This window comes from Podarcis pityusensis (genome assembly GCF_964106645.2).
Source record: "Podarcis pityusensis genome assembly, chromosome: 11".
NCBI classification, from domain to species: domain Eukaryota; kingdom Metazoa; phylum Chordata; class Lepidosauria; order Squamata; family Lacertidae; genus Podarcis; species Podarcis pityusensis.
In genome coordinates this window covers 16,418,112-16,431,606 of record NC_138036.1, presented here as the reverse complement: position 1 = coordinate 16,431,606, position 13,495 = coordinate 16,418,112, and the positions used below count along the sequence as shown (strand labels likewise).

General features: G+C 43.7%; 1 protein-coding gene across 1 annotated transcript in view; it reads left to right on the top strand.

Moving 5' to 3' along the window:
• The window catches only part of ADAMTS12 (ADAM metallopeptidase with thrombospondin type 1 motif 12), a 111,256-nt gene that overhangs the window by 52,105 nt on the left and 45,656 nt on the right, over positions 1-13,495 (top strand). Inside the window, exons 7-9 of the mRNA XM_080973385.1 lie at positions 5,940-6,089; positions 8,076-8,219; positions 10,352-10,496. Of these exons, the coding sequence (XP_080829511.1) occupies positions 5,940-6,089; positions 8,076-8,219; positions 10,352-10,496 (439 nt within the window). The remainder of the gene's footprint in view (positions 1-5,939; positions 6,090-8,075; positions 8,220-10,351; positions 10,497-13,495) is intronic.

The following is a 13,495-nucleotide window of genomic DNA, read 5'->3' as shown; positions in this document are numbered from 1 at the left end:
ATTTAAGGGACATCCATCAATAAGGGACAGCAGCGGGACATGGCGCTGGAATAAAAGCGTGTCCTCCTTCATTTGTCTGACCTTTGCTTCCTTTCTCTCTAGTGAAAAAGAGACTTGAGTGCACGTGAGAGTCAGTGTGGTGTAGTGGTTAAAGTGTTGGACTAGGACCTGGGAGGCCAGGATTCAAATCCCTGCTTGGGCCAGTCACTGGCTGTCAACCCAAGTTTCCTCACAAGAGTTGTTGTGGGGATTAAAAGACCAGCATCCTGTGGCGTGTCGAGGTCCCCAAGCCACCTGAAATAAAACACAATTCACACAAAATTTTTGTTTACGGTTTCTCACACTGGCCAACCAGGTCCTCTGAGAAGCCTGCAAACAGGACTCTCCTCTCCTGTGTTTTCCAGCAACTGGTATTCAGAAGCATACTGCCTTCGACAGTGGAGGGAGAAAATAGAATGTTCTCATTTGAGTGCAAAATTGATGTGGGGATATTTTACATGGAAAAATAATTCCTTCTGTAGGAAGGAATTAACCGCCTCAGGCCCACAGTTAATAAGGCTGATCCAAAACATTTTGGTGCTTGTTGTAAATGCAAATGATGTATTTCCTTGCCTAGTGACATCAACAGTTAGCAACGCCTCATATAACTGACCCTGTGTCCTGTTGCTTAATTGGACCCTGAATCTGAAAGCTGCTGCAGCATAATGGATAAGAGACTCATCTGTGTATCGAAAAAATCCCCCATTTTTAAAACCGTTTTTCATGCCTAACAAAGGTAGACATACAGTGGTACCTCAGGTTAAGTAATTAATTCGTTCCAGAGGTCCGTTCTTAACCTGAAACTGTTCTTAACCTGAAGCACCACTTTAGCTAATGGGGCCTCCTGCTGCTGCCGCGCTGCCACAGCACGATTTCTGTTCTCATCCTGAAGCAAAGTTCTTAAACTGAAGCACAATTTCTGGGTTAGTGGAGACTGTAACCTGAAGCATATGTAACCTGAAGCGTATGTAACCTGAGGTACCACTGTAGTGTCTCTGTTTTCAGTTCATAGAGTCCTTTCTATAGGTCAGTTCCATCTGGTTTGAGACGCTGCTATTATAGGCATTGTGAAGTTGTGGTGGGGGAGGCAGGGGGAAGAGAAGGGGGATAGAGACATTTCCTTCTTTTGCATAGTGCATATGCAGATTTTTTTTGTCACGGCATCATGTTGATAGGTTCTTTATCCGTTCATTTACGGTATTTATTTTCATTGGCAGTGGAAGAGATTGGGGAGCCTAGTTGGTTGCATTTGGTTGGTTGCAGCGAGTTTTGTTTGGGGGAGTGGAGTCAAATTAGCTATATCGATTAGGATGCTGTCAAGGAGGATTCTGTTGTTATGTTGTTGATCCATGTTCACTCCTGAAAGGTCCCTCCAGTAAATCTTGCCTCTGCTATGAACTCACCTTTTGCAAGCTGTTCTCCCTCAGCCTCACCCTACCGCCATCCTTATTTTATTTTATTTTACTTTATTTTATTTTTTTACCCCACCCATCTGACTGGGTTTCCCCAGCCATTCTGGGCGGCTTCCAGCATATACAAAAACCTAATAATACAAGACATATTACAAACTTCCCCATACAGGGCTGCCTTCAGATGTCTTCTAAAGTTTGTATAGTTACTTCTCTCCTTGACATCTGATGGGAGGGCGCTCCACAGGGTGGGCACCATCACCGAAAAGGCCCTCTGCCTGGTTCCTTGTAACCTCACTTCTTGTAGTGCTGGTGCTGGATATCAGCCCTTGGTACAGGGTCTCAGTGTCTGGGCTGAACGACGGAGGTGGAGACGCTCCTTCAGGTATACAGGGTCGAGGGCCGTTTAGGGCTTTAAAGGTCAGCACCAATAAAAGCAGTGATCTATCTTACAGGGTTGTTGTTAGGACCCCAGCAAGATAATGCATGTGAAGTGCTTTGAACGCTCAAAAGCACTATAGGGACCCCTGACCATTAGGTCCAGTCGTGGCCAACTCTGGGGTTGCGGCACTCATCTCGCTTTATTGGCCGAGGGAACCGGCGTACAGCTTCCGGGTCGTGTGGCCAGCATGACTAAGCCGCTTCTGGCGAACCAGAGCAGCACACGGAAACGCCGTTTACCTTCCCACTGGAGTGATACCTATTTATCTACTTGCACTTTAATGTGCTTTCGAACTGCTAGGTTGGCAGGAGCAGGGACCAAGCAACGGGAGCTCACCCTGTCGCGGGGATTCAAACCGCTGACCTTCTGATCAGCAAGTCCTAGGCTCTGTGGTTTAACCCACAGCACCACCCATGTCCCTCAAAAGCACTATAAGTGTTAACTATAAGCTAAGTGTTAAGAGCATAATCTATGGCCTAATCTGGTCAGCTGCAGGACAACCAGAAACACCACACACACTAAGAACATAAGAAGAGCCTGTTGGATCAGGCCAAAGCCCATCATCCTGTTCTTGCAGTAGGCAACCAGATGTCCTGAGCATAATATTGCTCTCTTCGTTTGTGATTCCCTGGTATTTAGAGACATACTTCTTTGAACAGTGGAGGTAGCCACCATGGCTATTAGCCATTGATAGCCTTTCCTTCCATGAAGGTATCCATCTTTCTTTCTTTCTTTCTTTCTTTCTTTCTTTCTTTCTTTCTTTTTTTCTTTCTTTCTTTTAAATAAATTTTATTAGTATTTTCCACACAACAACAACAACACGAAAGATATCGAAAAATAACAATACACAACACACAAAAATCAACATTCGAAAACTAAAGAAAGCAACAACAACAAAACAAACAAAAAAACCCAAATCCATATCTTACAAGTTAATATTATAAACACTAAAACAACAACAACAAGCCATTGACTTCCACCAATCCCACAGCACCTCCTTTGTCTCTCATTGTGTTTTCCTGTTTTCTTTATCATCTCTATCCTAACATCTAGATATAAATCCCTCTTTCATATCCTTTCACTTCACAAGGTTATTCCAGACTCAGCCAGATTTCTGTCCTCGAACCTTGACTTTTGAGGTATCCATCTTTATATCCATCTAAGCGCACACTTTTAAAGCCACTGACTAGTACAGTCACAATGCTGATGCTTTCATTCAACCCCAACATTCCCAATTATTCTAATTATCTGCTCATATAATAAGCTACTCATAATGCTAATCACGCTAAATCGTACTCAGAAGCAATTTTATGTGCGAAACTAAACAGAACGAAGCACAAACACTTTTGGAAACACACAAAGCCCTTTCCAAACAGAACAAAACACAAAAGCAAATATTTTTGGTCCTTACCGCTATTGTCTGCTTGCTAAAAATCGCAAGCCCTTCATTGCTTTCCCAAGAACAGCACTCGTTAACGATAATTGCATGCTTGTGAATACTGCCATAATGATCAGAAATCTGTGACCTTGTTTGCCCGGGTTTTAATTTTACTTTTTAGACAGTGCCGTGTGCTGCTTGCATTTCTCATTTAGAGTATTATGATTCAGCATCTGAAAACAATTTACGGTAAAAAGTGGCAGTGCTCAGAATTAAAAGAAAGATCAAACTGGACCACATACTGCAATAGCAGGAGGAACATAAGGAGCTTGAACAAACACAGAAAGAGAAGGAGGAACTGTGTTTAAATCAAGGATGGGGAACCTGTATCATTCCAGATGTTTTGGGCATCATCCCCAGTCAGCATAGAGGTGGTCAGAAATGATGGAAGTTGGAGTCCAGCAACATCTGGAATGATACAGGTTCCCCACCCAATGTTTCCAAACTTGGGTCTCCAGCAGCTTTTGGACTACAATTTCCATCATCCCAGACCACTGGTCCTGCTAGCTAGGGATGATGGGAGTTGTAGTCCAAAAACTGCTGGAGACCCAAGTTTGGGAAACCCTGGGTAGAATCTACACACATGTAACAACCATTCTGAAAACGCTTTTTTTTAAAAGCGTTTTTAAAAATACATTGAATTTTCCATAAGGCTCACCATTGACTATCTAGTATCACATTGTATATTGCACTTAAAACATTTTATTTGCAGCTGTATAGCTGAGTCCCTGGTTTAGAGTTTGTTCATTGCATGTTGAATATATGTGAACACCCATGCCGTTTTAGCTTCATTTGTATATTTAATATACTCAGTTATACATTCAGTTATATGTTCTGGGTTCATTTGTGCGCACAAATGGCTTTCTTTATCATTCTTTAGCAAACATGGAAGAAACCAGAAGTCAACTTCAGGCTTTTGAGTTTAAGGCTTTAGATAAGTGAATGGATAAATAGGAAGTTGCACGATAAATAAAAGAATGGCAAAGTTGTCCAACTAGCTTGATATGCTTGATATAGAACCTAAAATCAATTTCAGTGACATAACATGCAAAAGCAAAGCATCCTTCTTCATGTCATCAATCAATGGGGGTGTTGGGCTTTCTCAGATTTCATATATACACAGGATGGTCTTTTGTAGCACATTATTGGCTTCTGGAAATAGCTTTCAAGAATTGTAAAAAGGAAGCAATCATCTTATCCTGGGTCACAGTCAGACAGGACTGAGAGGGAAATGTCCCTTTGTGCATTCTAACAAAAGCTCTTGATCTATGTTGAAGTTTCGTGGGGGGGGTTCGATTGCATACTGGCAAATTCAGGTTGCACAGTTAAAGCTGATGTGGCGCTCTTGCACAGCTTAGCACAAACACAAAGTGACAGGAAAACGTGCTGAAAAGTGTGGGATAATTGCTTGGTATAACCTCTCTGCAAACAACTCAGAATGAATATTCAAATCGATAGTCAACTTTGTGCAAAATAATCAGGATGAATGCTCAATGAAAGATTGCCCAGAAACAATCTATGTGCTTTTCTAGCCTTGCAGGAAGGAAGGAAAGAGTTGGTAGCAGAGAAGTGTGTGTGTGTGTGTGTGTGTGTGTGAGAGAGAGAGAGAGAGAGAGAGAGTTTAAGGGACATTGGGAGAGTGGTTTCAGGCTTTGCTCTGTTGCAATTTGTTTAATGGACAAGGGGAGTATGCTGCTCCCCTTAAGATGAGACGACATTTCTGCTTTGGATGTGTAATAAGCTTTCTTGTGCAGTGTTTGTCACTGTTTATTGCTTCTCAGGGTCTGAAAATGGTGCAACTTACTTCCGAGCAGGGACGGGGGAAGAATTCAGTTCAGCTTGCATTTCTAAAACATTATGAGAACTGAGCATAACCGTTCTTCAAAGTCTGCACTTCTCCAGATTTTGTATTGCAGTTCTCCTGTCAAATACCATGTACAAAATGCTTGTGCTAGGGGAAAGTGTGTGTAATGCATAGGTAAAGGTAAAGGGACCGCTGACCATTAGGTCCAGTCATGACCGACTCTGGGGTTGCGGCGCTCATCTTGCTTTATTGGCCGAGGGAGCCTGCGTACAGCTTCTGGGTCATGTGGCCAGCATGACTAAGCCGCTTCTGGCGAACCAGAGCAGCGCACGGAATACTGTTTACCTTCCGGCCGGAGCGGTACCTATTTATCTACCTGCACTTTGAGGTGCTTTCAAACTGCTAGGTTGGCAGGAGCTGGGACCGAGCAATGGGAGCTCACCCCGTCGCGGGGATTCAAACCTCTGACCTTCTGATCGGCAAGCCCTAGGCTCTATGGTTTAACCCACGGCGCCACCCGCTTTGTAAGAATGCATATGTTAGTGAAAATAACATAGACAATTGCGTTATGGAAGGGTAGATTGCCTGACAAATGCATCCATTAAGGGAAAAGTTGCACAAAATGTTGATGAGTTTTTATGAGGGCTTTAAAAAATATTCACAAACCGATGTGGAGAACTGAACGGAGCAGTGGAGAGATGAGGAACTGAAACATTCAGATTCACCCATCCCTGCTTCTGAGACTGAGCGTACACAGGATCATGCTACAAAGTTCTTTTTATTTCACGTATTTTGCTTTGCTCTCAGGAAGGACATCTGTGCTGGCATGAATCGCCCATGCGAAACCTTAGGCTTGTCCCATCTCTCTGGAATGTGCCAGCCTCATCGCAGCTGCAACATCAATGAAGACTCTGGCCTGCCTTTGGCATTCACAATTGCACATGAACTTGGACACAGGTATGAAAACTGTGGGAGTCTAGAGGACGTCAAGTCACATGATTAACCAGAACTGAAATAGCATCGAAAGCTCTTACATTCTGAGGAGGAAGTATCAGAACTTTGTGATGGTTGTAGCAAGGAGGTCTAAGGTCAGGATAATGAGTTAATACAAACAGCAGAAACCTAAAGGCAGGCACTCATATATGTTTTGAGATTTTTATGTTGATAAAATAAACATTTCGCCAGAAAAATGTTTTACTTCTACCTGTGCGATTTGGCCAACACTGCAATACTTTTGTATATCTCTCAAAGTAAAAAAAGGCTAGTGACCTGCCTAGCTTTAAATCTTCCAGAAGATGCTTGGATGGGCTTTTCTTTGTGTTTCTTGAATCTTTCCAATGTCTGCACGTTCTGTTTGTAATTCAGAAAATACCTTCTTAGAAATGGATCTGTTAGCATTGATAAGCAATTTGTTGTTTGCACTGTTCTATTCATGCACTTTAAAAAATTTAAGTAAAGATGCAAGCAAGAACAAACAAAAATTAACAGCCAATAATTGCATTCACTTCCAACCTAACTTTGAATTTCTTTCAGCATCAACTGAGTGAATATTTATCTTTGGCACTAAGGCATTTGTGGGCATCTTTCTCTGACTGGGGCTGATAGGAGTTGAAATCCAATAACAACCTCTGGAGGGCTGCCGGCTTCCCACCCTTGCCATGATGGCAGAGGGATGTCACCACAATGGTTGGCATCCACATCTGGCCCAATTGCACAAGCAACCCAAACAGGCTCTTGCGCAATCTTATTTCAGGTGTGCCAGTAAAGCACTATGCAGTTGGACAGCTTCATCCCAAGATTCCTTGCAACGCTGGGCATGTATGCTGGGCTACATACAGAATCATTCTTGAGTTTCCTGCAGCTGTGCATAACCCAAGAGATGTCTCTTTTGACATCCTCTATGACCAGGGCCAGCCCTACCATTAGGCAAAGCGACCTTAGGTGGTAGATGTTTTGGAGCAGCAGTGACAGGTCCTTGGCCATTCCTTTTAAGCCCCCTGCCAATTCTCATCTGTTAGAGGATGTTAGCAGCCAGCAGCAGTTATACTTAGCTGATTGCAGCTTCTGGGAGCTTGTGACCAGGAGCTAGTAACCAGGACTTGTAAAGAGGGACATTTGCAAGGGCATTTAGTGGGAGAGTTTGAGGGGGAGCCCAGAAGACTTTCTCACAGCGTGCAGGACCAAGAGACATGGAAGGTGAGGGAGCTGCTGCAGTGACCTGAAAAACACCTCTGTTTTCCTGCTGGAGAACGTGCAACAGTACACCTGTAGCAAGTGTAAACGGTTGCCTTGCTGAAAGTGAAGGTGTAGCAATTTGAGGCCCACCTAAACAACCTCCGAGCTACAGGACTAAATGTGGAATTTCTCGATAGAGCTAAGTGGACTATGCTGGAACAGCGACACAGGTGGGGTGCCCCAACAGAGGAGGAAGATTGCCCATTGCATGAGATGAACCCCTGGAGGAACGTGACACATTTGTCATTTGTCAGTCAGCAAAATTATATGTCTATGACGTTGCCAGGGCTTATTGGAGCCCCCGGATTTTGCAGTGTAGCTAATGGGAGCAGTGGGGGAGGTGAGACAAATGTCCCGGGCTGACCCTATTGGTGCCTTTCACCCCAAATCCTAGCCACTTTTATTTTGGCTAGATGTCACCCACAGTTGGTGCCTGGAAGGCAGGTCTTAATGAAACCAACTTTTCAGCATGCACAGAAATATAGCATAAAAATGCTGACTTCTTTCACAGCGCTGTTCATCTTTTGGAAGATTCTGCTATGAACCTTCACCCAGGCCAGCCAGATAACAGACTTTACACTACCTGATAACCAGAAGCAATTCCCCAGCATATTTTCTGCAGTACTTGAGGTTATTTGTAGATAAGATATTCTGGTTTTTTGAAGCTTCCCTGACAGTATCTTGCACCTGGATTTGTTTCTCTCCCAGTTTTGGTATTCAGCATGATGGAAAGGAAAATGACTGTGAGCCAGTGGGAAGGAGACCATACATTATGTCCCGGCAGCTGCAGTATGACCCCAGTCCTCTCACCTGGTCCAGATGCAGCAAGGAATATGTCACACGCTTCCTAGAGTGAGTCAATATGACAGTTTTGCTACAGGGAAATGGAACGCATTAAACAAAATCCTTATCGCCATTGCCTTTGAGGATATTGCAGCTATTTTTTTAACTCCATTACACTGGGTGAGTTTGGGCATCATGCTAAACTATGGTTTAGCATGATAACAACAAGCTGTGGTAAGCCTTGGGAACAAATAGCATGACAGGCTGTTGTTAATGGAAAGGGGAAGCGAGACTCTTCCAAACTCCTCCTCATTGCTCTACTGGAGAAGAAGAGGAGAGCCCAGCAACCTGAGACTCACTGTACCTTGCTTCCATAGTTTATTGTGACATCTGACCATCATCATAAGCACAACCATTGATTGCAAAGCAAGCACAAGGGATAACAGGAGCTAGGTTACCTTCTGACTAGGTGCCCCAATTTATTACACTGGTAAATTGATGTAGGTTACAGAACCATAGAATTGAAGAGTTGGAAGATACCTCAGGGGTCATCTAGTCCAACCCTCTGCAGTGCAGGACTTGCTGACAGATGAAGATGGATCTTTGGACACGACGCTTGTTATTAGCCAAAACGCCCAGAAACAGTGGGAAGAGCATTTTAACCATATATAGTGGTACCTCGGGTTAAGTACTTAATTCGTTCTGGAGGTCTGTTCTTAACCTGAAACTGTTCTTAACCTGAAGCACCACTCCTCCTCCTTGCTGCTGCATGATTTCTGTTCTCATCCTGAAGCAAAGTTCTTAACCTGAGGCAATATTTCTGGGTTAGCAGAGTCTATAACCTGAAGTGTCTGTAACCTGAAGCGTATGTAACCCGAGGTACCACTGTATACAATTATTCTGGTGAGGGTTCAGTGATCAGGTGTTTACCAGTAATTTTTCCTGATAAAAGATACCAGCCACCACATAGCCCCCAGTTTCAGAGGATGAAGTTAGAAAGTTTATTCAGAGTCTTGCTAATAATAAGGTAAAGATATGATACCCCCCGAAAAAACCTGTAACAAACTATTAACTGATGGGCTCCTGTACTTGCAGAGCTCTAAAATAAAGAAAAATAATAAATCTTTGGAAGTAAATTCTGTTAGAATCCTGGGGTAACATTAATGTTTCTTATTTCTAAATGAATTATTACTGGGGGAGCATGTAAGGCAAAAGCAACACAAGGAAGTCCGTTTTATTTTAGTGTATTTCAAAGATGTATAGAAAAGGTTCCAAAGTAAAAACAACCTTTGTGACATCCCCATTGCCCTGGAGCAGGGAAGCTGGGGCTTGTGTGCATCTGCACCGCCAGGAGAATAAGATTGGTGGTGGCAGTTCCACTGGTGCAACCTCATGGCTCCAGCTTCGCCAGTATCCCACCCTGTTGTTGTTGTTTAGTCGTTTAGTCATGTCCAACTCTTCGTGACCCCATGGACCAGAGCACGCCAGCCTAGCCCCACCCAGATAAGCAGCAGTAACTGTGGTGTCAGACTGGTGTCTCTACTGCCACTCATCTTCTTCTACTGTGTAACTGGAGATTATGGTGACTGAACATTCATCTTCTGCATGGCAACTACAGATCTGTGGTCCCTCTGCATGAAGTCTTGAGTGGAGGAGGGAGAACTTGATACGGAGATGCTATTTTCAGCAGCCGTCTTAGGTTTCTTACAGCATTTTGTTCTTCCCTGGGTGTATGAAGACTTTTCTCCGAGCTAAAATATGCCCATATTCTTCAGCTTTCTTTTTTTATGCGCCATTCATCTCAAACAGTTGATTGTCGTCATTTTTCTGAATCATCTTGTTAGCAGTTTAGCTTATCATGTTCTTCCTGGAAATTTAGCGAGCAAAACAGGATACTGTGATCAAGCTAGTGTCTTGAACAGCAATGAATAGGACAGTATTTTTGCCTCCTACACACAGTTGCACATAGTGCTTCTGTGAAAATATCCTAATACAGCCAGCACTGGCAGTCTTGTCTGTGGGGAGTCCTCTCAACTCACTTTCCTGTTTTCCCATCCTTCCACCACTGGGGTAAGGGAGAGGTGAAGGAGATGCTGCTTCACCACAATTGCCACACCACGAGAAGCAGGTGTCAGTATTGTTGTTGTTTTTTAAAAAAACCTCCACAAATGTTAATACTTAATCTCACACCTCATATTTAGCCGAGGATGGGGCTTCTGCCTGGATGATGTACCCAAGAAGAAAGATCTAAAGCCACCTTTCATTGCACCTGGAGTGATTTATGACGTGCACCACCAATGCCAGTTGCAATATGGACCCAATGCAACGTTCTGCGATCAAGTGGATGTAAGTTCAGTGTTGCTTCTCTCCAACACCCCACATTTTATTTCAAGGTGGCAACGTTAATCGTCTGAACCTAATGGAGAAATGGAGGAGGAAGGAGGTGGTGACAACAACCTGTATTGCAGATATTAATATTGTGCAGCTTGTAGCAATAGGATTTGCAACTGAATACCTTACTTGTGTGATCTAAAGTTAAACACCTTGTGACAGTGTAGCAGCTGCATTCTCAGTTAATTATCAACCTGTTAGGCACTCAGAGAGCTTTACAATGCTTCAGTGGAGTTTCCCAGTTGGCAATACACATACAGGCATCTACAGAGTTATTTCCAGGTCCATGTACAATTAAACCATTATACATAACAACCTGCAAGGGGAAGACATGCCACAATTCAATTTGCTGGTATACTACAGATACAAGGATGCTTAAAAAGAAGCTGACCATGCTCTGAATGTACTTTGCGCTCTATCTTTTGGTTTTGCATCTCTATGGTGTAGTGGTTAAGAGTGGTAGTCTCGTAATCTGGGGAACCGGGTTCGCATCTCCGCTCCTCCACATGCAGCTGCGGGGTGACCTTGGGCTAGTCACACTTCTCTGAAGTCTCTCAGCCCCACTCACCTCACAGAGTGTTTATTGCGGGGGAGGAAGGGAAAGGAGAATGTTAGCCGCTTTGAGACTCCTTCGGGTAGTGATAAAGCAGGATATCAAATCCAAATCCAAATCTACTGTTTGATGGTGCCCACGAGGTCACTGGTTCTAGCAGCTTTCTAGGTCTCTTCAGTGTAGCAGGGTTGAGCCTGTTGTTGTTGTTGTTGACATGCTGGCAATGAGTGGGGCCAGAGACAAAAGAGTTTTTAGCTTTGAAGGATTGCATAGCACTCTCTTTCTCTTAGTCCCACCTCATGTATCTCTCACTCCCTGACTCTTTCTTCTTCCTGCTCCTCTCTCTTTCTCTCTCTCTCCCCCACAAACAATAGAAGAGGAAGTGATTCCCAAAAAGGTGGTCTGGAGGGCAAGTGCAGGACCTAAGCGTCCAGAGGGCCACATGAAATTAGGACAGGTGCCACAGGTTCCTCACCACTGTTTTCACGGAATGGAAAAAGGACCATTTGCTCTGTTTATTTTTATTCCATTTATATCCCACCTTCCCTTCATGCTGGAATTGAGCACAGCCACATCCAGGGATTTGTAGGTGGTCTTCCACAGGCACTTGGCCAGACCTCCTCCTGCTCTGCTTCATTAGAGTTGTGCCATTGTCTTCAGGCAATGCTATAGCACTTTATTCTATTTCAGCATGTAGGGGGGTGTATTTGTCTCCCTTTGATTGTGAGAGCTCTTGTTCTTAAAATACCAGACTCTTAGATAGTGGCAGGGCATTTAATAGAAACCTTACTTTCTTCTGCACAGTAGACCAAAGGGAATCCCATCCAGGCAAAACTAGTCCTAAGTTTGGTCTCTGTAGCTCAATCGTGGGACTAGGTTTGTACTGTGTACGCATTTGATATAGACTCACAGCAACACACAATCTGTCAGATGGCTATAACTGGCAGTGAAGTCAGATCAGCAAAATTCTAGAGGAAATCATCTACCAGGCTTTCTCCATGGTTACTAAACCCACGAGGCACAGCAGATACAATCCTAGAAAGATATGTGCTTAGCTGAGAGGGAAGGGGAGGAGTAATTCTACAGCCAATGATGCTTCTGTTGCAGCTATGCAAATGCTTAATTGGGCAAGGTGTTGTAAAACTGACGCATGGTTTTCTCATCCTGTCATGCATGTGCCTGCAGTGGAAACATAAAAGATGCCTGCAGTTATATGTGTAATTCCTCCCACCCCATTCCCCATGCTCACGTAGGTTCCAAAGACTGCTGCCAGCCCAGCATGAGGTTTTTTATATTTGTACAATCTTGAGTCAGATAAAGTGCAGTGGGGCAGGTGGGCTTTCAGTCAATGCCCACATGTATGACATCATTTGAGTGACACATGATTTACCAGTCTCTTCAAGGCTTGATAAACTGTTGAGTTATATACATAGCAGACCAGTGGGGTCGACTGTGTACCAAAGCTGAGCCCCAACTGTGGTGAAATTGTCTGGCTTCTCCTAACTGTGAAAAGTATATTCTTCAAATTGTCCATTGACTTTGTCATTGTTAGAGGCACACATTAATTCTGTAACAAATGAAGAATTGAACCAAATGGTCCCGCTTTCCCTGTGGAAGTGCAGCTGACTTTAATCTTTTTCTTTCCCCAGATGCCCTGAATGGTGTGTTGACCCAGGGCATTCTTTGGGGGCCAAAGTTTCTTGTAGCAGCTGCCATCCCTGCTCTCCAAGAACATTCCAGAGTGGGAGAACTTCTGGGTATCTGGGAAAGAAAATGGCGACCACCAGGAAAATGAAATGGAGGGGAGGTGGGAAACTCATGAGCACTGGGGCCAAATTGAATGCAATGAGTGGACAGTAAGAGGAACATGAATGCCCCATAACGAAAACTGAAATGAAATGGGTCATTATTTATTACACTAGTTTATACACTGCTTAGTTTTTTTTTAAAGAAGTCAGAGCAGTGTACAACGTAAAACTACAATCGACATGAAAACAATATAAATAGTGCATGCAGCTAGGGTTGCACTTCAGGGAACAAATGGGGAAAAAGCCTTAAGCGAGTGCCTGAAGCTTAACCCAGTTGGCATTTGCCTGATATCACTAGGAAGTGATCAGGCAGGAACATACGAGGTAAAGCAGTCCCTGATATAACACGATCCCAAGTTGTTGAGGGCTTTGTATACTAACAATGAACCTTGTTTGCTAGACATCCTCACAGTATAGAGGAGCATTGGCCTTGTTCATAAGTGGGATGGAAGACTGAGGAAGATGAGGGAGCTGTTAGAGGGGTTTTTTCCTTTGGTGGCAGATGACAGAAGCTATGACACCACAAGACCGGTGTAAAACCAAATCAAATAAAGGTTTTATTACAAAACAACAAACAACAAAGCTTGTGGGTG